Below are 23,419 nucleotides of genomic sequence, written 5' to 3'. Positions count from 1 at the left end.
CCCCCGCCCCGCCACCGCCTTTTTTCTTTTTTTTAACAAAAATGAATTAGAGTAGTGGCAGTACTTGTCAGATAATCTCAAATTTTTTTTCTTTGTTAGTTAAAACTTCTAAGTGAATGAAAATCTAATTCAAAATGGCTGAAGCCTAAAAGGAGTGTACCCTTTCCACTTAACTGGAAGAACTGGTATTGCTTCAGGCATAGCTTGATTCTGGGGCTCAAAAGATGTTAACAGATTCCATTTTCTCTCATTCCATCTCTTATTTTAGCTTTCTTCACATGAGCTCTGTTTTCAGACAGCCCCTTTCTGCCTGTCTGAGCAAGATGGCTGCAGCATCTCCAATAATCACAGAAGGAAGGGACAGGGAGAAAGTTGTGTTTTTTAAAAATGCAAAAAAACCGAACCAACCCTAGAATAATAATAATAATTACTGAGAATGGAGCATAAACCTTCACTCCAAATTTAACAGCTCAGGCTGTAAGAAAAAGCATGGAATTTCCTAATTCTCATTTGCTTTAATAAATTAAGTGACATTCATTACGAAAAACAAACTTTATGCTAGCACTGAATTCAGCAGAATTTATCAAATGGGACATACATGAGTGACATAAGGGTTTTAGTAAGAGTCACAGAAAATGTACTTGACCTGGTGAACTTGTTAACTAAAGTGGATTAAGAAGTTAAAGGTATAATGTGACTATGTGACAATATTTCTGTGGTAACTGAAGTGAGAATTGTAGTTATTTAGGTTTCTCGTCACATGACCAGCTGCTGCACTTGTGTGTCATGAGTGGTGGTTCTTGTGTAACATTTACGCCAATGAGCTTTTCTATGGAAACTGAGTAGTAAGCAATTCAAGATTGAGCTTGACGAAATCGCTGCCTTGTAGGTGTGCTATTGATGAAAGAATATGACTTTGCATTCAGGTGCTAACTCTATGGTGAGGTTGATCTTTTGCTTTTAAAACTAAAAACCAAGCCTTATCTTTGTGTTCAGGCAGATGTCTGCTGTTCTTCTGCATGGGGTTGACTGACCTGTAGTTGAGTTAATTTTCTCTTAAGAGATAACTTGGTGTTTGATCAAATTCGGTCAATTCAGTTTCACCAGGCATGGAAGGGATACACTGGAACATGGAGAAGGCAAGAGCTACTTGGTAACTTTTCCCAACATCTCATAGCTAGGAAGGGAGAGATTTCAAATTCAAACCTTGGCCATTGAAAGTATCCCATTTCCTAGAGTGAATTTAATTTGAGTCTTGGGATCTGGTCAGGAATACCATGAAGTGACTGAAATGTGTTATTTGGCTCTAGGGCCTACCCCGGTTTATTTCATCCATATTTTGAACTGTTACTTACCTGAGTCTAAACACTGCACTCAGCATTGTTTCTTCTCCCAAGATGATGTGTTTGTAGCAAATTGGTGTCAAGCCTCGTTTTTTCTAATCAAGCCAGTTTGATGGCTTTTTAGGCCTTAAAAATAGGCCATAGCTCCTTTTGTGGCTACTAAACAGAATAACAGCAATAACAACAAAATTACCACCTGTATCACCAGTGACAGCTGTAGCCCGAACACCACTCCACACATGTGGAGTCAGGTGCAAGGTATCTGACGTATGACCCATGAGTAGGTAAAATTAGCCCCATTTCACAGATGAGAAAGCCATGGTTTAGAGAAGATGAGCAACCTGCCCAAGGTTGTACAGCTGGTAGCTTGGCAGCTGAGATTTGAACACGGGTTTCTTCTCTGAAGTTCTTAGACTCTCTACTCTTCCAGTCTGCTTTTATTGAAGAGGACCCATCAGTTCAACTAGTTTTTCTTTCCACACGTTGGAAATTATGCACTGAGTTTTGCATCATAGAACAGGTTTCTATTTCATTAATTTCAGCTTTTATCTCTATTATTTCTTTTCTCCCACATTCTTATGGGAGGCACCATAAGAAAGGCACCATGGTGGGCACCATAAGAAAGGCACCATGGAGGGCCTTTCAGAAAAAGTGAGCGCTCAGTCTTTAAGGGGCTAGTGGAAGGGAGTATATAAGCCTGGATCTAAATAGTGACCTAAGAACAGCAAAATGGGCTGCAGAGACTCAGAGGATATCAAATAAGAGAGGGAGCTCATGAGAGCTGGAAAGTTCTATTTGATATATTTGGAAAGGGGCAATATTGTACATTGTGCTGTAAGGCAAGATTCATCCTTTTTACATGTATATGTTATCAGTCCTGCACATGGGGCTCCAAATATGTACCCTACAGCCAACATATGCCCTGTTTTTTTCCCTTGAGTTTTAAGTCTTGCCCTGAAGTCTTTATAGTAGTGTGGAGCATAACTCATTTAAACTTGCAAAGCCCTGTGTTTTTGATGTGCCCTATCCACTTATGATACCAGAAATTATCCTTTAGCTTTTTTTTTTCTTGAGAAATTTCTTCATTTTCTCATCTTTCAACTTAAACGGGACATGGTTTTGTGTTTTTTTTTTAAACTATTTTCCTTAAATAAGGGGAAAAATGTGGGTTTTAAGTGATAACCAGAAAAAGCAAAATGTCAAGTTAAATGTTAGCTCTGGATGATATATGGTTGTCATTTAGAAGCAAGGAAGATTAAAAAAGTGAGACTTTTTTTTTGCCCAAACTCTTCTTATATGTGTTTGAATCTAAATGTTTGAGTTGCTAATTGATAATTCCTGCTATAAACAGGTTTATTTTGTGTGACTGTAACTCCTGAAGTTGAATTACAAATACCAGTGCTTACCAAGCAGCTATATTGTATACAGCACCATGGTGGGCCTTTCAGAAAAAGTGAGCGCTCAGTCTTTAAGGGGCTAGTGGAAGGGAGTATATAAGCCTGGATCTAAATAGTGACCAAGGAACAGCAAAATGGGCTGCAGAGACTCAGAGGATATCAAATAAGAGAGGGACAGGGAATGCTTCTTGGAGGAGATAGCATTTGGGGAGGGCCTTGAAAAAAATGGCATGATTTTGATAGTGGATAGAAGGATTATTTATAAACAGTGGGAACCATATCAGCAAAGGCAAGGAGGTTGGAAATTATGAGACGTGTCTGGGGAAGAGCAAGTCATTCAGTTGGGTTGAGAGAAGACTTTTTAAATTTAAAAAGCAATGGAAGATCAAATGAAACCATAAGAATGTGGGAGAAAAGAAATAATAGAGATAAAAGCTGAAATTAATGAAATAGAAACCGAACATATACAACAGGGGAATATAAAAGCTAAACACTGATTCTTTGAAGAGATTAACAGATCTCCTGGTCAGAATCATTGAGAAAAATAGAGACAGACAAACAATACCAGGATTGAAAGGGGGCATCACTATCAATCTTATTGACTTTAAAAATATCAGGGGATTTTATTAACAACAGTGTGATAATAAAGTTGAAATTTTAGATTAATTCTTTTAAAAATACAACTTATCAAAACTGGATGAGAAGAAACAGAATATCTAGAATATCTGAGTAGTCCTGTATATTAAAGAAAATGTTTGTATGATTTGAAACCTTACCACCAAAAAAAATATCTAAAAATCAAACCAAACAAAAAATCCCGTAGTCCCAGATGGCTTCTTCAATGAATTTTACTAGACATTTGAAGAAAAAACGGTATCGGTCATACAGAAACTATACCAGAGAATAGAAAAAGAGGAAACACTTCCCAAAACACTTCCCATTTTATTTTATGAATCCAGTATAACCTTGATATCAATACCCAACAAAGCCATTACAAGAAAGGAGAATTACAAACAATCTCGCATAAACATCAGTGCAAAATATTCTAGTGAACTGAATGCAGTGACAGTGACCAAGTTGTGCTAATTCCAGGAAGGCAGGGTTGGACTAATATTTGGATATCAATCAATGTTATTTACCACATTAACAGGATAAAGGAGAAAAATTAATTTCAATGAATGCGGAGAAAGCATTTGATAAATGCAACATTCATTTATGCTAAAAAAAACCCCAAAATGCTTTTATCAGACTTAGATTAGGAGAGAATTTTAATCTGATAAGAGGTAGCTACAAGAAAGCTACAGCAAGTATCATATTAAATGGTAAAATATATAAAGCTTTCCTTATAATATAAGGAACAAGACAAGAATGCCTATTACTGTCACTTCTACTCAACAATATTCTGGATATCCTAGGTATAAGAATTATAAAGGAAGAAATAAAACCCTTTTATTCACAGGCACCATAATTTTGTGTGTAAAAAATCTCAATGAATCCATATATAAACTACTAGATTAACAAATGAACTTAAACAGCTGGTCAGTATATAAAAATGAATCATCTGCATACCAGTAACAAACAATTATGAAATGAAATTTAGAAAACAGTATAATTTAGGATGGTATTAAAAAACCCAAAATATCTGGGAGCAAATCTAACAATGGTAAGCAAGACCTAATTTAAATAGAAGGTACAAAACATAATTACATATGGAATAACCAAAAACTTGAAACAAATGAAATAGCTATCAACAGTGGAGTGGATAAATAAATAGTGAAATATTCATACAGTGAAATGCTATATGGCAATGTGAAGGACCAAGCTATTGCTTCATGTAACAACATAACTGAATAACTCCAAAACGGTGTGGAAGGAAGCCAGACACAAAAGAATACATACAATATGATTCTGTTTATATGTGTTCCAAAAATAGACAAAAGTAATCAATGGTGTGAGATGTCTGGATAGTGGTTAATCTGGAGGAGGAGGGAGGGTGGGGAGGTTGGCAGGGGGAGTGAACAAAGCTTCTGGAGTAGAAGTAATATTCTATTTTATGTTATGGTTTGTATGTAGTCAGCCATGTTCACTTTATCATAATTCATCACACTGAAAACCTTGTGATTTGGCTACGTTCCTATGTATAGTATACTTTAATTACAAAGTTCATTGAAAAATAAAGGAAGAAAAACTCAAAAATAAAAAGACAAATAATGCTATTAAAAATTGGGCAAAGGATTTGAATAGGCATTTCTTCAGTGGAAACATGCAAATGGCCAATAAGGACCTGAAAAGATGTCCAGTGTGATTTGTCAAAAGGGAAATGCAAATATAAACCACAATTAGATAAAACTTAGCCCCCACTAGGATGGCTAAGATAAAAAGACAGACAGTAACAAGTGTTGGGAAGATGTGGAAAAGCTAGACCCTCATGTATTGATGGTAGGAATCTAAAATGGCTCAGTCCATTTTTGAAAACTATTTGGCAGTTCTTCAAAATGTTAAGTGTAGAGTTACCATATACACCCAAACAACTTGAAAACGTGTACACACAAAAACCTATACACAGATGTTCATATTATAATTGTTAATAATAGTCAAAAACCTAAAGCAACCCAAATGTTCACTATCTTGTATGAATAAACAAATATGGTATATCCATATAGTGGAATATTATTCAGCACTGAAAAGAAATGAAGGACTGATACATGCTATAACATTGATGAGCCTTGAAAACATGCTAAATGAGAGAAGCCAGTTTCAGAAGGCATCTTATATGATTCCATTTATATGAAATGTCCAGTATAGGCCTATCCATAGAGATAGAAAGTAGATTACTGGTTGCAGGGAGCTAAGGGGAGAGGAGAAAAAGGAGTGACTGCTAATAGGCACAACAATTTGGGGTGATGAAACTATTCTGGAATTAGATCGTGGTGATGGTTGCATAAGTCACTGAATTGTACACTTTAAAAAAGTGAATTTTATGGTATATATATTATATATCAATAAAGCCATTATTAGAAAATGAAGATATTATAAAAGAAAGGGTCAATAACTTTGGTTACTCAAAGATTAAAAAATAAAATGAATTACAGAATAACCAACTAGGAGATGCATTTCTAAGGTGTATAGTAGTTAGAGTCTTAATAATATATAAAGAGGTTATATTTACCCGTGTGGAATAAAAGCTTGGGGAAAAAAACATACCAAAATGTTGACACTAATTCTAGAAGGGGAGATTAGAAAGGATTTTTTTCTTCTTTCTCCCCCCTATATTTTTATGTTTTCAGTAGTGTGCATTCATTATATAGGGATGATCAGGAATTATAATTTAGGAAAAACATCAATAAGTTTGTTGAAAGAAAAGCCATCTTTCAAAAGTCTTAAAGATACACAATTTCTTCTATTCTGGTTTCTTTTGCTGAACTGAAAAGGCTCCAAAGTGGAGAAGGTTATGTTATTTATGGAAATTGAGAATCTGGTCCTGCCACTTAGTGCTTCTCTGAAGTCCAGCTTTCTCTTCTGTAAGATGGGACCATGATACCAGGCTGCGCAGAGTTGCGGTGGGAATTAAAATGTCTTAAGGCGTGGGAAAATCCTGGCATATAATAGATGCTCAAGGAATTCTCTGCTCCTCCATCCCTTCCTTTTCAGTCTGAAAATTGAATTTTACCTGTTTAAAAAAAAAAAATAGAGGTGGTACCTTTGAGCAAGGACCACCAGAGAGGAAGAATTTAACAAGCTTACTTCAGAGTCTTAGCTCTGAATTTAGCACAGTTTGCATGTGGGAAGACTTTAAAAGTGTCTTTGAAATGAGAAACCAGTGGAGAAAAAAATAGCAACTCCCAGTAGGCCTGTGGTATAATAAATGACCCAGGGACTTTGCTGGGTCCTTGGCAAGTCGCTTGTCCCCTCTGGCTCTCACTATTCTCAATTGGCAAATGAAGGGATTGAACAAAGTGTCCTGCTTTAAAAATTCTACTGAGTCTGGAGGTTTGGTGACTGGCAATTTGGACTCTCAAAGGGCCTGCCTGGGGAGTCTGAATTGACATGGCATTCTTGCAAAGTTTAAAGCTTTGTTTTGTTTGCTCCATGTTGGCCAGCTCTGCTCAGGCCAGCAGCCCCTGCCCTCTCCCTTGTTGGTGCTCAGGTTCCCAGCTTATTGTTTATTTAGGCATCGCAGTTTCCTTATTGACGTGCGCACCCCCCTCCAGCGGAGTTGAGAAGTCAACCACAGGCCTCAAGTGAACTCCCCCTTCAAGTTTCAGTAATGACAGTGTACCGGCCGTCACATGCCTCATCCCTAAGGCATGGTCCACTTTCCACATCCCTCAGGCCTTGTTGGTGACTTGGGGTGGCCTGAATTCCTCTGCCGCCTGTTGCTTTTTCCGTGAGAAAAGCTTGTTGAACATAGAAGGATTTGCAGTATGTTTTGGAGATCCTGAGAATGAGGCCCCAAACCAGGGCTGTTGGGGGCTTTGGGGGAGTGTTAAAAGGAATTGGAAGAGTGAGTTCAGGTTGCTAGAAGGCCAGTAAGGAGAACTTCTTTACCTGATCTTTTCCCAAAGAGTGTTGGAAGAGAATAGAAGTGTCAGGTGTCCGTCTTTTTATTACTCCCTGAAATGCATTCACAATTTTGCAAAGTAGTATTTCACTGAATTTCTGGGAATTCAAGCATTCTTTGTATTCAGATGTTTGTGAAAGATAACATGGATCCAGCCTTGGGAGGGCAGGCTGCACACACCGAGGGGCTACCCTGTCATCTGGAAGCAGTTTCTGAAATTTCTTCCTCCTTTTCCTCTCTTCCCAACATCTTCACTATTTTCTTTTGACCTTGCTCTGTGATCTTTAAAGGCTAAAAGTACTGTGTGGAAGAAAGGACCAAAAGAGCCCAGCTTCTAGGTGGCTGACTGTCTCTGAGGCCAGTCTGTCCTGAGGTTGTCCTGGGAACAGCAAGGTCACAGTGTGTGGCCTCCTCACTCCTATTCAAGGGAAGGCTATGTGGAGGGAATCATTCCAGTTTGTGAAAGGTGTTTAAAAAATGATTAGAGAAGACAATTACGGTGATACAAACAAACACTTCATGAAGTGTTATCATGAAGCAGGCAGTCTTCATTTGGAGAACTGCAAAATGGGGTGGAAGGTAGGAAGGTTTTACAGGATAAGGAAAAGAGAACAAGGAAGAGAAAAATAGAAAGCATCTGATTGGCTGGGGTGGCATAGTCAACCTTGTTTGAGGTGAAAAGGAATAAGGGAATAAGTTCCGAGCCCAGAGTTGGTTTAGTGTTTGGGGATTGGCTGACTGGATATACTGTGTTTCTGGTCTAGTAGAACATTTACAGGGACATGGAAGTTGCAAGTTTTGGTTTGTTGATATGGCATCCTCTTGAGCCCAGAAAGTTATTTCAACAAAAGAGAAAATCTTAGGCAAGTTATTTCCCTTTTGTGGATATCCTGACCTATAAAGTAGGTAAAATAAATACTTAATTCATAGGGTTATGGGCAAGATTAAATGAGATTTTCTAGCACAGTGCTTGCCTTAGTAATCAATACACATTAGCTGATGTTGTCATTAATCCGTTTTTAGTACCAGAATGGAGAAACATTGTTTGCTTCTGTCCTATGCTATTCCTGTCTGTATATTCAGATAATGCAAATATATTTATATTGTAGCATAAATGGGGAAGAAAATGTAGGCATAAAAAAAAATCTTTTGATGTGTTTTTCCCCAGCCCAAGGAACTTGCAAATAGATACAGAACTTTGTGTCACCCTGTCCTTAAAGGGAATGTCTTTAGAGGTTAAGTCATTGTTAGTTAAAACACACACACACACACACACAAACAACCACAAAAAAGTAGTTTCTGATGCACCTAGTCCACAGGTTGGTACTGGAGAGGCTCTGTATTAGGCTGTCTCACAGGCACATGGATATGATTTTGGGTTAGCCAGTGCTCCCTTCCATGCATTGGAAACGTAGGAAACTCTCACTATTAATTGCAGCAGCTTTCTCTATAGGGCTGATACTCAACTGAGAGGCATAGGTATAGCTATACTGATGGTTAAAATATTGAAATAGTTCTCTGGTTACCCCAAACCCTCAGAGTACCCGTCCCACTCTAGCTCTTACCCTGGGATCCCCCAAGTCCAGCAACTAAACAGTTAACCCCTGTCCGCACAGGGACTTGCCAGACCTGGTTTCTGTGCTCCAGGTGGCATCTGTTCTGGTTGGTTCTTGTCCTGTGCAGTACTGTTGTTGAATGACTCAGCAATCACCCCTGACTCTGGGATTTAAAACACTGGGATTCAGTTTCCAATTAAGATAATACAACTCCATTGAAACTGCCTTTATGTCCCCAGTGATATCCTAATTTTTTTCTTAGTCTTTACTGTCTTCAGACCTTTCTTTGACTCCCTTTCTTTCTTGAAACTTCACTCTCTTATTCTCTGCAACCTTTTCATGATTTCCATCAATTTTTACTCATCTTTCTTTTGGTGATTCCTCCACTGTTTTTTCTATACTTGATTCTCAACTATATCTGAGAATTCTTTCACCATCATTTCTAGTGTTGCAACTTCCATTTTAGCTTTGGTTTTTATTATTAACTTCCCCAAAGCCATCTTATTGCCTTCTTTTTTTTTTTTTTTTGCGGTATGAGGACCTCTCACTGCTGTGGCCTCTCCCGTTGCGGAGCACAGGCTCCGGACGCGCAGGCTCAGCGGCCATGGCTCACGGGCCTAGCCACTCCGCGGCATGTGGGATCCTCCTGGACCGGGGCACAAACCCGTGTCCCCTGCATCGACAGGCGGACTCCCAACCACTGTGCCACCAGGGAAGCCCAGGCAGGTTCTTAATACATGGTATTACAGAAGGCCACAACCAGCCACAGGCCCATATTTTTCTTATCATTCATAATCTCACAAAAGGAGAGGTCCTTGATTCTGTGTCAGTCCGCTCAAAGAACTCTGATTGGCCTTGATGGCTTAATGAATTCACCCCTGGATCAGTCAGCGTCCAGAGGATCCATGGTGCTTGCCACTGTGGGTCAGACTAGAAAACCCCACTAAAACCACAGGGAGTTGGGGAGATGTAGTTCCTAAAAGAAAAAGAAGTTGAGCAAATAGACAAAAAAGAAACAGCTACTGCCACAGCTGGAAACAGGAAGGAAGGATAGAGCATGTAGTATGTGTTAGGTATTATACTGGAAGGTGTACATGTTGTCACTCATTTAAGTCTCATAACAACCTTAGGTTATAGGATTAGCAAGGTTAGGAATGCAGGAAGATAAACAGGGTGGAATAAAAATAGAAGCTACTGTCTTTTACATGTGTACCTCACCGAACTGGGGGATGGATAGGGGCTTCTATACTGTTGTTGGCTTATAATGGCAACCCTTTATTCTCTTGAGGGAGTTCCATGACAGGTACTTTTCATGCATTACAGATCACTTGTAATTTTCATAACATGCTCTTGAGCACGGTCTTATTTCTGGAAAGCTCAGTATCTTGCCCAAAGATATAAAAAACTGATTTACATCCAGGTTTGTGACTTTCTAAGGGTCAGTTGGATTGTTTTATCTTTAGCTCTTTTTGTTAGACATGAGTCTGTTAACAACAACAACAAATTAATACATGGAGACCAAAACCTCATAGGTCACATAGTGTCCAGCAAGAACCACTAGAGTCATATCTTCTCCCTGTGTGTCATTAGTAATGTGTACAGAGACAGGACAGCAGGATGCATGCCTGGGTCTTGGACTTCATGAAGAATAAGTCAGAAGTAGGCCAATGAGACCATGAAAAGAAACATCAAAACACCCTAATTGGGCTTCCCTGGTGGCACAGTGGTTAAGAATCTGCCTGCCAATGCAGGGGACACGGGTTCGAGACCTGGTTCGGGAAGATCCCACATGCCGTGGAGCAACAAAGCCCGTGCTCCACAACTACTGAGCCTGCACTCTAGAGCCTGTGAGCCACATCTACTGAAGCCTGGGCGCCTAGAGCCCGTGCTCCGCAACAAGAGAAACCACCGCAGTGAGAAGCCCACGCACCGCAACGAAGAGTAGCCCCCGCTCTCTGTAACTAGAGAAAGCCTGCGTGCAGCAACGAAGACCCAACGCAGCCAAAAATAAATAAATAAATAAATAAATAAATAAATTTAAAAACAAAAACACCCTAATTGCTTTTTTTTTTTTTTAACATCTTTATTGGGGTATAATTGCTTTACAATGGTGTGTTAGTTTCTGCTTTATAACAGAGTGAGTCAGTTATACCCCTAATTGCTTTTAATTTGAACTAGCCCAACCTGATTCTGTGCGTGTACATTTTGCTCTAAAGAATTAGATACCATCTGAATAAACAGACAAACACAAAAACAGCAACACGAGAGGGCTTCCCTGGTGGCGCAGTGCTTGAGAGTCCGCCTGCCGATGCAGGAGACGCGGGTTCGTGCCCCGTTTCGGGAAGATCCCACATGCCGCGGAGCGGCTGGGCCCGTGAGCCATGGCCACTGAGCCTGCGCGTCCGGAGCCTGTGCTCCGCAAATGGGAGAGGCCACAACAGTGAGAGGCCCGCATAACGCAAGAAAAAAAAAAAAAACAGCAACACGAGAAAACAGCATGTCCCATGTCATCTTCTAATCTAGGTCATCATCTTTTTATAGTTTGATAAGGGCCAAGAAGAAGAGTTTTTGATTTTTTGTTTTTCCTCCTAATGTGCCTTAGGCCCAAGTTGACTTCTTTGTGGAGCGCTTAACTTGGGCTCACATAACTGCGGTGAATTCCACACAGTAAATCCTTCCAAAGGCAGGGCATTACTCAGATAGCTGGACCAAAGACTGCTCAGTTATGTTTGCAACTACAATTAGATGATTTTTAAAAGTTAAGCCTTCAAGAGCCTCTGTGGTACCCAGTAATAATAGTCTAGAATTATATTCTAAATAAAGTGTAATATAATTATGTAGGGATGTTTCCTGAACATTAGATCACGTCTTCTCTTTAAACCAATTGGCCCTAAGTTTGTTGATTAATGTCCGTAGACCGATATGTGATCACAGCGAGTTCCATGCTCTGTAAAAAATGCTTGTATTTTCTTTCTTGGCCTGATATTAAAATGAAACCAGTAATTCTTCGTGTATTTGAAAGGAAAGCACATTGTGACACTCAGCAATAACATAATTGTTACTTTTTGTGACTAAATGATATTGCTTTTTTTTGATATTCCACCCACTCACCATTTCAGTGTCCACAGTTCCTAGAGAGGAATTGAAAACTGTTTCTTGCTGTTTAAGGGGAACGTAATGTTTGGCAAACACAAAGAGGGTAATAAAGGCATCTTTACTGGCAAAGTTTCTCCAGAGAGTTTACTCCTAGGGTTGCTGTACACTTATGCCAAGTTGGATAGCTCTTGAGAGTAGCTTCATGTTTCTCTAAATGTACTTGGCCAGTAAAGTTGTCCTAGTCTCTTTTGCACTGACCAGTCTTGTCCCTTGTATATGTTGGACACCTAAACCCATTTAGAACACCCAAGTCACCTGAGGACCTTATGAAAGTGGAGATTCAGATTCAGTAGTTGGCTGAGTTGTGGCCTGAGATACTGCATTTCTAAAAAGCTCTCAGGTGATGTCAGTGCTGCTGTCTGTGGACCACACTTTGCATAACAAGGATCTAGACTGTGCTCCATGGCAGAGGGGTATGCCCATGAATCTTGTTCATACCTACCTGGTATCTCACACACCTGGCAAGGTGACCGGTACCCAATAGATGCTCAGTATATATTTGTTGAATGAATGAGAGAACTTCCTGTATCTAAATTTATTATCAACTATAGCAGACATGTCCTAGAAAAATACAGAGATTATTAAAAAAAAAAAAGATAAAAGCAAAGATAAAGTAAACTTATTTTAGTCTTTCCACCTGACATTCATCCTCATTGCTGTAATCCCTGCACTCGTTGGCTTGCTAATATTCATGGCTGATTCCAGAATCAGCAAGCTGGGCCCATTGGGTAGATGGTTGCTAGGGGTTCGATTCCAGTGATTGATTGTTTGCCCATCAGATACCTATTTTGCATCTTTTGGATGATGGATATAAAATAGTCTCGGGTATTAATCTTTAAGTAGGAGTTATAATCTGGATGTATAAAATGAAGTATTAATTACAAGTATTATTTTGTGAATATATGGAAAGGAGTAACTTAAAGAGATATTCAATTCAGATATTTTTTCTTCCTCATGGGGAATGAAGCAAACACACTTAAGTTGTTTATTTCCCCCCCCAAAAAACTTTTTTCCCCACATTCTTGCAATCTTTAACCAAAATATATTAATATTATAAAAGCAAAACAATTTCATGCTTTTCCGGTCTCAAGACTATTTGAAAAATGTCACCTGAGACATGGAGTGCTGAATCAGGGAGCATGGGAGTCTATGTCTGTTCTTTCATTGCTCTGGGCTCAGAGCAGGCTCTCAGTAAATGACTTGAGTGACAGAAGCTGACAAGGTGATCTGGATATTTAAGCCCTCAATTATTTTAAATTGGGGGTAATCATGGCAAGTTTTCTCTTGAAGAATCCAAATCATTGTTTTGACTCTTCACTTTAGTATATAACCCCAAGCTTAACATCATTAAAGTTCTATTTTTTTTTTTCCAAGAATTGACTTCTAGAGGAATAATACTGGAAAAAATAAAAGTAAATAGAATACTTTGCTGTAGGACTTCCCAGAGTGATAAATGCTAATATGCATTGGGAATCCCCAATAATCATTTCTCAAACTTATTTGACCCTGCAAGCCCCTTTTCACAGAGCATTTGGGTTCTGTGGACTTTGGGAAAAACTGTTTTATACTGTATTTCCCTTACCCCATCTCTAAGGAAGGCCTACAGTTATCTGCTTTGAGAGCTTGCGTATTTGTGAAACACAATCTAGATGAGTATTTGAAGATCTCACTACATAACTTATTTTAGAATATCAGTTATAAATAACATTTAAAGATACTCCGATGAAGATTCTTTGGCGATTGGGAATAAAATGTTGTTCTGCCTTCTAAAACTCCACTTTTCAGGATGTTACAGCATATGTCTTAAGTATTTTTTCTCTCTATTCTGGACCAGTGCTTGAGTTACTGAGCATGTGCATTTAGTATCTATTTTGAAAGGCAACATCCATGTACAACATTGAGCCATATCAGGACTTGTGAGATAGTTTCCTTCTGTAGTCCTCCTTAAATATGTCTTTAGTCATTTATCTTAGTTTTAGAGGTTTTAAAAAAAGAAAAATAAAATTCTCCCTGAATTCCTCAAACTGAAGCAGTAGAGAAGGTGTGACCATGGCAGTCCTTTTCTTTGCCTTTATTTTTCATACTTATATTTCCTCATGTCTTTCTCTGTTTTTGTTTTTTTTGTGTGTGTGTGGGGGGGTTCGCGGGCCTCTCACTGTTGCGGTCCTGCGTACGATGCGATGCCGCAGCCGCCATGCGGTGAGCTCCCGAGGGGCCGGGAGGCGAGCCGGGGCCCCCAGGCGGGTGTGGGCATCCTGTCTCCAGCCAGCGTCCCCGAGGCCGCGCTCAGGCCATGAGCACTCGGTGAAGCTGCGCCCGGACAGCGCGGTGGACTCCTTCTCGCGCTCTGAGGACCTGTGCGCGGTGGGATCCTCCCGGACCGGGGCACGAACCCGTGTCCCCTGCATCGGCAGGCGGACTCGCAACCACTGCGCCACCAGGGAAGCCCCCTCATGTCTTTCTCTGGTTCAGCATTTTGAATACCTTCTTGGGCAGAATCAGTAGATCATCTAATATGTCTGTGTATTTTGCATCTCTTCTCCTCCCTAGATCTTACTGATATTCTCCCATCTCCTTTTCTCTATGCTTATGATTTTAGGTATGGATTCTTGAAATTGACTTCTTATTGTAAGAACAGAAATATTAATAAGGACAGAAGAAATAGATCCTTATTAAAGTGATTTCCACAGTATACAGTTTTCTTTCTTTCATCTTTTCTTCTTTCTTTTTTTTGGTATTTTGGGACATCTGTGGCTAAAGGAAAATAAGTTTGGGAGGAAATACACAGGCTGGTTAATTTAAGAAAATTAGTAAAAGTTAAAATATTATTTTTAAAATGTGTTCCACCATTTGGTGAGATTTTTAACTCGGATATGTATAGGTCAATAGGATTTTCTATGTTTCTAACTCCATTCTGATCTTTCTTTAGCAGTATGTAATTTTTAGAAGTCCAGTGAAAAGCTCCTTTTTAACCCATTTAGAAGTTGGCAGCTGTGGTCATTGCTAACTTAAAGCCTTAGAAATTGACTGAGAGGAAAGCTGAGGGTTTCTTTTCCCCTTGCCTGCATGATTAAGACCTGAAATTTTAACAAACGCTATCAAGAATTTAAGGTTTAAAATTTGGGACTACAAAGCGTATTGCAGTACACAACATATTTATACATGTATATATACATACGTATATACATGTAAATATAGTTACTTTAGACTTGAATCTGAAATCTCAGAAGATTTTGGCCGCTGGATCACCGTGGGCAACTGCCTGCACAAGACCACCGTGCTGGCGGACACCGCCTGCCTCTTCACCCCGCTGGCGCTGCCCCTGGATTACTCCCACTATATCTCGCTGCCCGCGGGTGTGCTGAGCCTGGCCTCCTGCACCCTCTCCGGCATCTCCTGGCAGTTCGACCCCTGCTGCAAGTACCTGGTGGAGTACGACGCCTACAGACTGTCCCGGCTGCCCCTGCACACACTCACCTCCTCCACCCTGGTGGTGCTGGTCCTGAAGGACGACTTGCACAGGAAGAGACTGCACAACACGATAGCACTGGCGGCTCTCGTGTACTACGTAAAGAAGATTTACGAGCTCTGCACTGTATGATCGGGGCGGAGTAGGGGGAGCAGGCAGCCCGGTCCGCGAGGTGGCTCTGTGAGGCAGCGGAGCCCGGGTAGGCATCTGGCTTCACGTCTGTTATTTTAAAGAAATAACAGATCACAAGTGTACCAGGGTTTTTTTATTTTTAGCTCATCACACTAAGATGTGGATTTCCGTAACCCACGGGGGGCCTGAGGCTGTGGAAGTCTGACCGGGCGGCAGGATGTGATGGAAGCAATGCTACAGTGGGGATGTGAATGCGCCGGGGGGGTTGGGTGGGGGGAGGGGTGTCGTTAAGCATGTTGTTTACCTGTACCATCCAGAGCCAACCAGAAGCTATTGACCATTAAAATGAGAATTTCAAAAAAAAAAAAGGAAAGGAATGTTGGCCCTTTCACACTTAATTTACAGTTAACTCTTGTAAAGATTGCACTTAGATATTTGTAAATGCTGAAAGATTGTATCTCAGTAAAGAGGGGAAATCTATATTATATTGATTAGTTTTAATAGAGATCTATCTTTTAATATGTTTTAAAGAAATCATGTAGTCTTAAGGCCTTCATGGGGGTAAATAAATTTGTTACTAGTGGGTAGATTGGAGTGATGTGATTGGGGTGGGCATCATAATTATCTATGTGGCTTTTCAAGTTTTCTATAATGAGCATGCCAATTTTATAGTCAGAAAAAATCTTGATTTAAAATGACTCATTTATTTATGAAGGCTCTTATGAACTTCTGGAAGTTTTTTTTTTTTTTTTTTTTTCCATAGCCTTCTCATTGTTGCTGCTCTTTTTATCTACAGTTATCACAAATTAGAACTCAAATGAGTCACTAAGGAAGACTCCCTACGTTCTTCAGCTTGGCCTGCTATAACAAAATACCACAGACTGGGTGGTTTAAAAAACAGAAATTTTTTTTCTCACAGTTCTGTAGGCTGGAAGTCTGAGATCAGGGTGGCAACATGGTTGGATTCCTGTGAGAGCTCTGTTCCTGGCTTGCAGATGGCTACCTTCTTGCTGTGTTCTCATATGGCAGAGAGAGAAAACAAGCTCTCTGGGATCTCTTCTTATGAGGGTGCTAATCCCATCATGAGGGCTCCATTTTCATGACCCCATCTAATCCTGATTACCTCCCAAAGGCCTCATCTCCAAATACAATCACACTAGGGGTTAGTGCTTCAACATATAAATTTTGGAGGCACGTAGACATTCAGTCCATAACATTCTCCTTGCTCAAATTGGCAGTATACAAGATTTCCAGATATGCATCTAAAATAGGAAAAGACTGGCAGGCGATACATAAAAACATGTGTTTTATCACATAAAAACAGTGATAGTTATCACTGGATGGTAGAAATAGAGGGGATTTTCTCCATTTACTGTGAATTTAAAGTATATTATTATACTTTTATAACTGAAAAAAATACAATACATATTTTTAAAGTAAAATGAAATACTACAGAATGTAACATTCCATAATAGTCTTGCAAATTTCAGAATTGTTTTCTTTCATCTTCTTGGGGGTTTTCCTGAGAATTAATAAAAGTGTCTTCAGCACTTTTAGAGCACCCAGATATGGGCACACAGTGGAGCTCAATAAGCAGCTGTTGCTGCTCCTCACTTTTTCTCTTTTAACAGTGACGGCGATGTCAGTGATAGTAATAATGATTATCATGTTGCCACAGGAAACATGCCATTGGGCATATAATTTAGGAAAATAAAATAGAAAATAGCCACAAAATCAGGACAGACATATTTGTTGAAAAGTTTTTTCTATGAGTTGTTATGAATAGAATGCCCCATTCATTGTCTTTACTTCTGGAACTCTTTAGTCTTTTAGATTCTAAAAAATGGTAAAAAAAAAAAAAAAAAAAAAAAGCATTGGTGGCTCATTTTTTATTAAATTTCAATTACAAATATAAGCTCCTTGAATCTGCACAATAAAATGTCAGGTAGATGGTGACAGTCAGAAAACTTGAAGTCAAACTTTGAGTGTGTTTCATTCCAAGGACTGATATGAGTCTCATACCTGAGGTTTGAGGAAATGTTTTTTTCCTCTATAAGAGTTCTCTTTTCTCTACTTTCTAATGCATCATTTCTTATTATGCTCTGTCTTGTGTGTGGAGTCTGTCATTTCCTTTTTAAAAAAAATTCCCTATGGTTTTTCCTCAATTAATCCCACATTTCAGTGCAATATTTCTAGTTTTTTAACTCTGTAAATCAGTGGGTTAGAAATGCCCTTCAAGGTAGTAATGCTTTTTGTCACGCAGTCAGCTGACTGCTTGCCAAATAAATCATAATGTGATATATTATTTCCAGTTGCTATAAATTTTGAATATTTAGTGTATCAGTCATACTAAGTCGTGATTCAGTTATTTAATTTCACTTATGTCTGCATTTTAGATGAGAATCCTTTTCCCCATTAGTAGATTTTAATTTCCTTCTCTTTCACGGTCAGATTCCAAGCATGCCTTATAAAACCAGCCACAGAATACACACATGAACAAACCGTTTTTGTATTTGCAAGTAGACTCAAAAATATACACTGGTAAATTATATCTGAAGTTACAGATTCGTCTATTTAGATGACGTTTTTGTTTTCTAATACTTCAGATCAGTTTTATCACTATTGCTTTGGTAATTTGATTCCCAGATATGAGACAAACATATCTAGGTAACTCTCTGTATTGTATTGACATGTGCTGTTTACTGGGAGCTTAAAAAAATCTCACAAGTGATCTTCAGAAGTGAAAAAAATAAATTGTTCTGAATTCAGGGCTATGTCTACACCCTGATTAATGTATTACTACTGAAACTGCTTTCTGAAACTGTTTTGATAATATTAAAAAAACAATTTTCTTTCTCTTTTTTTTTTTTTTTTTTTTTACCAACAGGACACAAAAATCATTAAAAAAAAATTTTTTTTTTTTTTTTTTTTTTTTTTTTTTTACCAACAGGACACAAAAATCGCTTCATTGGAGCGAAACATAAGGGATCTTGAGGATGAGATCCAGATGTTAAAAGCCAATGGTGTGCTGAACACTGAGGACCGCGAAGAAGAGATAAAACAAATAGAGGTTTACAAAAGTCACTCCAAGTTCATGAAAACCAAGGTATGGTCCACAATTATAAACTTTTATATTCTTAGTGTGACTGGAAAGTTGTGGTTTAAATACATGCTTTCCCCAGATACCCACATAATCTGCTTTATGTGATATATGAAATATATGGACAATAAAGAAGAATGAAGATTTTTAGTTCAGAAGCATGGATTCCAGAAAGAAGCCAGGGAAAGCTTTTGGTAGAATTTCTACTTACTGAGGGGTTCAGGATTTCCTGATGAGTTCTTTGGTGTCCCTCCTTCATGGAAATTAACATTTATTTTTAATAGTCCTGTCTCTTCCAAATTGTTTGAGTTTTCATAAGTTTGCTATTTTTAAAAATTTCAATCATTGCCCAATTTTTGGCCCATCCCTGGAAGGTGATTGTCTTAAACGGTGTTGGTCTTGGCTTAAAAGGTGTTGATCTTGGAAGCCAATTTAACTGATTTCAAAGGTGCGAAGGTTTTAATATAGTATTTAAGACAGAACTGATTTTGAGTCCCAATGCTGAAATTATTCAATGTCTGTAATCCTCAGTTTCTTCATCCATGAAATATGGATAAGAAAAAGAAAATACCTTCATCGTTGGGTTGCTTTGACAATTCCAGGAGATTATGCATTTAAAGCACTTAGTCCCTTGAGTGATCTCTAAAACGCATTCAGTAAGCATCAGCCATTGTTGTTGAGAGTGTTATTACTGTTATCTGTTGGTGTGGAATATTTATGAAATATTGTTAGAGTAATCTGTTCCATTATTTTATATCAGTATTGCCAGTTTTAAAGAAGTTGGTTTGTATTTTTCAAAATGAAACCTTGGGTTGCAAATGGACCAGTCATCTGAAAATCTATTATTTTTTATATGCATAATTATTAAATTTATGAACAGCCGAATAGGCCTTTTGAGACTTTGGAATGCTTTTATTATTCCTGTATTTAAGCTATTTTCTTTGTGAAGATAATAATCACACCAGTTAAAAATTTTTTTTTTTCTACCACTTGCTCTTAAATACCCCTGTTCTTGTTGTAGGTTTTACTACTGTTTGTTGCTTTATAAAACACTACAGAGTTAAGAGTGATGCAGACTTCTGTGTGAAAGCAGTGGGAGTTGAGAGGAAAAATGCTTAAATGATGGTTATGATTTTTATCAGTTGTGAAATACATGCATAGTCATTGCAGAGAATTTTCAAAATTATAGAGAGGAAATAATATCTAGCATCTGCTTCACTGTGTGTGTGTGTGTGTGTGTGTGTGTGTGTGTGTGTGTGTGTGTGTTTCTCTAGGAAATAAACAAAAACTATGCTTACTTCTGCCAGCTTCCGTCTGTTAGTTGAGGTTGAGATTGTGACTAAAAATTTATATCAAGGAGCAGAGATAAGAAGAATGTCCAGTGTAGTTGAATATAACCCCTTCCTTTCAGGGATGGCCACAAAATGCAGAACAGGTTTCCCTGCTCAGTCCTCCCTTCTGGTTTCTTTATTGCAGTCCTTCCCTCATAGAGAGTTGAGCTGATGTGCAGCAAGCACAGTAGTAGGGTGGCCTGCAGACAATGACCAGATCACTCTAGGAATGAAGACCAGATGCACAGATATGAGCGAACTCATGGAGTTTGGGGGAAATTACTGTTTTGGCTGAAACTTTTCCTCCCCATCCTGTCCTGTTATTCAGCAATGGGAGATAGTTCAAGCCACTTCTACAACTGAAAAGGCAATGAAATTTGTTAACTCTGCCCCTCACCATAGATTGTGTCCAGGTGAATAAAACATGTATATGGTCTTCAGCAAGCAAGTCGTGACCTTTATTAACCCATAGTCTTCTGAGACACCATCAATCCTTGAGCTAGTTTTAACGTTTAATGGTTAGTTACTTTCAAGGGTTCCCAAAGTGGTTAGGTCAGAAGGATGTTTGAGGAGAGAAATGGAGTTAGGTGAAAAGAGTGCAGGCTGAGGACTAAAGCAGACTCTGGCAAATCTCTAGCCTGCCCTTTAGCTCCATGGCCTTGAGGAGTGACTTAAGTCACTCAGCCACATTTTCCTCTTCTGTAAAGTGGGGACAACAATGTAAATCTTAGAGGGTGACCCAAAGTGTTAAATGAAATAATGTAGTTAAAGCACCTGGTTCAAAAAAGTAGCTAATAACAATATCCAGTATTATTGAAGACATATAACCAAATATAATAATAATTATAATAATAATAGTAATATAAATGTTATATTTAACTTGACTAACAGGGAAAAAATGGATTTCTAGGAAATATAAATAAAAATGATTTCTTATAATATCATGCAGATATCTCTTATAGACTGATAAGAACATTACCTAAAAAGTACTAGTAAGAGTTAGTTTTTAATATTTTCTCCATTGAAAGAATATTTTTATTGTATTGAACTGTAACATTTATTGCTTATACCTCATATCATTACTTCAGTTGCTTTTTTTTCTTACCTTTCCTACTTTTGAGAGGGTAGTGTGATTCCTTATTTAAACCTGGGTATGGTTGAACAAGTCTATTAAGACATAGTTATTGCTAAGCATTTAGTCCTGAGTGCTTGTGTTTTGTGCTTTGTGAGGTCAGGCTGTGTGGACTGATTCTAGTTGGGTGAATAATTTGTCATGGAACTTGTTAAATTTCAGAGGCATAGACTGATATCCTCTAAAATTGGATTGCTCTCATAGTTCATGGTCCATTGTAGCCTATTTGGATCACTTTTCTACAAAGCTTATATGAATATGTTGCTTATCAACATCATCACACATATCCGAGGAGTTAATTTGTACAATAGTTGTTTACACACATTGACAAGAAAACTGTTTAGTGTCACCAGTGGAGTCTCTTGAATTCTTTTGTTTGTTCAGAGTTATATGGATAAAGCTTTCAATATTGGATTTTGAGCTCTGTGGTCCCCAAAGGGGCACTAAAAGTGGTGCACATTTAAAGTATTTCCCATTTCCCACTACTGACCACTTAGTTGGGAAGGTGAGAAATGTACTCAAAATACTGCCCTGAAGGTTTGATGGGAGGAGAATCCATTTCTGGCTGGAGTAATGCAAGTTGTGTAAGTTTAGTGTTAGCGTTTTTTGTTTTGTTTTTGTCTAAATAATCAGATTGGTAAGACTACATTTACAGGTCTGGTGAAGAATGCAAACTCAAATCAATGTCTGAGCAAACCTAGAAGGATAAGTGAAAATACCATTCCACCCCCAACTCCACACAGATAAGGAAGTAGGAAGAACTCAAGTCTATATGAAATGATAGGCTTTTCCAAAAGAGAAAAGAAATACTAGACTTAAGTTGCAAAAATCTAGACACTCTGAAACATACATGGGAAATGGAAATGTAGTTGTTAAACCCATTGGGTTTACTGAAGCAATGATAGAAATGGAAATCATAAGGTGACTTTGGATCCTGTCTGGCTAGAAAATGCTAGGTTTGAGGCAGGGAGAGTTGACTTTAGAAACTTGTTTGAATAGTTCATAAAGACTCGAAGGGTCATGGTAGAGGAACATTTCAGAAATTCTTATGAAATGCTGCACAAGAAGGGCAGTGGAACTCTTTGGAAACCAAACCTGAATTTGCAGCTAAATATTGTTACTTCTTCTTGCTGCTTGTAGTGAATACGTAGAAAGCTTTTGAGTGCCCCAGAGAACTTTTCTTTCACCAAGTCCTTTGGAGAGGCACCTTCAGGCTGATCACTGTTTATAAAGGTGCCAGGCTTAGAGGTGCTCTTTAATCTGAGCCTTTCTTTAATAGAGGTCTAAATGTTTTCTATCATGATTACTTGCAAGCTTATTATTTTTTTAAATTGAAAAAAGATTTTAAAATTCAGCCTAATCATAAAAAATAGCTCCTATAGTATCTATGTTCTCGTTTGCTTATATTCTTGAAGTTTTAGCTGAAAATTATTTTTATGACCCATTGGTGATCAAATTGGCTCAGCATTTGATTTCTCTTCATTAACAGGGCATGATCTCAATCAATCTCAATCTCAATATGCAACTATTTGCTCCAAATAGATAATAAAGGCAGCTAATAGTAATTCTTATGTACACTCATTTTCAGAAATAGAAATAAGTTGAAATAGATAATTTTAAATGTTTCAATGAAAATTTGACATGGAAACAATGTTGTGGTATGAAAAGGGAGTGCTGCTTGCATTAATTATTAAAATGAATAAAGACTGTAGCTGGAAGGAAAGAAAATATTTTAAGTAGCCATGTGAAATGGCATGTGCCTCCAGTTTGATGTTGAGCAGATGGCTGGGACTGGTAGGTCCTCTTGAAAGCTTTGTGATTAAATTAAGTAGCAGTGAAGACTTAAATTGCTTTTATAAGTATGACATCATAGAATAAACATGACATAACATTTTTGCAATAGTGGAAGGTGAATTGCAAAAAATGTAAAAGCAGAGTTTGGAATCTCAGCTTGTGCAAAGGCAGGGATACCAGACATAGTCAGCCAGGATTGAAATCCATGCATCTTGCAAGCCCTTTGGCACATGCACGTTGTCCCTGAGAACTGAGACTTTGGGAGACCTTCCTAGCTGTGCAACTCTCCCCTGTTCGAAACTCCAATTTCTACCCCCTACTCCCAAGGCACAGAGGAATCAGACTTTGAGGGCAAAATCTAAGAGGTAGTGGAAAGCATGAGTTACCTTCAGGAGCACTGTTAAGCCTTTAAGAATGGAATGTACCATATAAATAATTGTTTTTCTAG

The 23,419-nt window shown here is 38.4% G+C and overlaps 2 protein-coding genes across 2 annotated transcripts in view; both read left to right on the top strand.

Annotated features, from left to right (window-relative positions):
* ERC2 (ELKS/RAB6-interacting/CAST family member 2) overlaps positions 1–23,419 on the top strand; it is a gene marked incomplete at its 3' end in the record, with an annotated part of 575,666 nt that overhangs the window by 291,186 nt on the left and 261,061 nt on the right. The window contains exon 5 of the mRNA XM_007451771.1: positions 18,565–18,720. Within this exon, the coding sequence (XP_007451833.1) occupies positions 18,565–18,720 (156 nt within the window). The remainder of the gene's footprint in view (positions 1–18,564; positions 18,721–23,419) is intronic.
* On the top strand, positions 14,189–15,614 carry LOC103087066 (transmembrane protein 11, mitochondrial-like). Its single transcript, XM_007451770.1, has 2 exons — positions 14,189–14,370; positions 15,212–15,614. The coding sequence occupies exons 1-2, from the start codon at positions 14,189–14,191 to the stop codon at positions 15,612–15,614; spliced, it is 585 nt and encodes a 194-aa protein (XP_007451832.1).

The sequence above is a fragment of the Lipotes vexillifer genome, unplaced genomic scaffold (genome assembly GCF_000442215.2).
Source record: "Lipotes vexillifer unplaced genomic scaffold, Lipotes_vexillifer_v1.1 scaffold521, whole genome shotgun sequence".
In the NCBI taxonomy this organism is placed as follows: Eukaryota; Metazoa; Chordata; class Mammalia; order Artiodactyla; family Lipotidae; genus Lipotes; species Lipotes vexillifer.
Note: the sequence above shows the minus strand (reverse complement) of the source record. Positions and strands in the feature narration are given on the sequence as shown.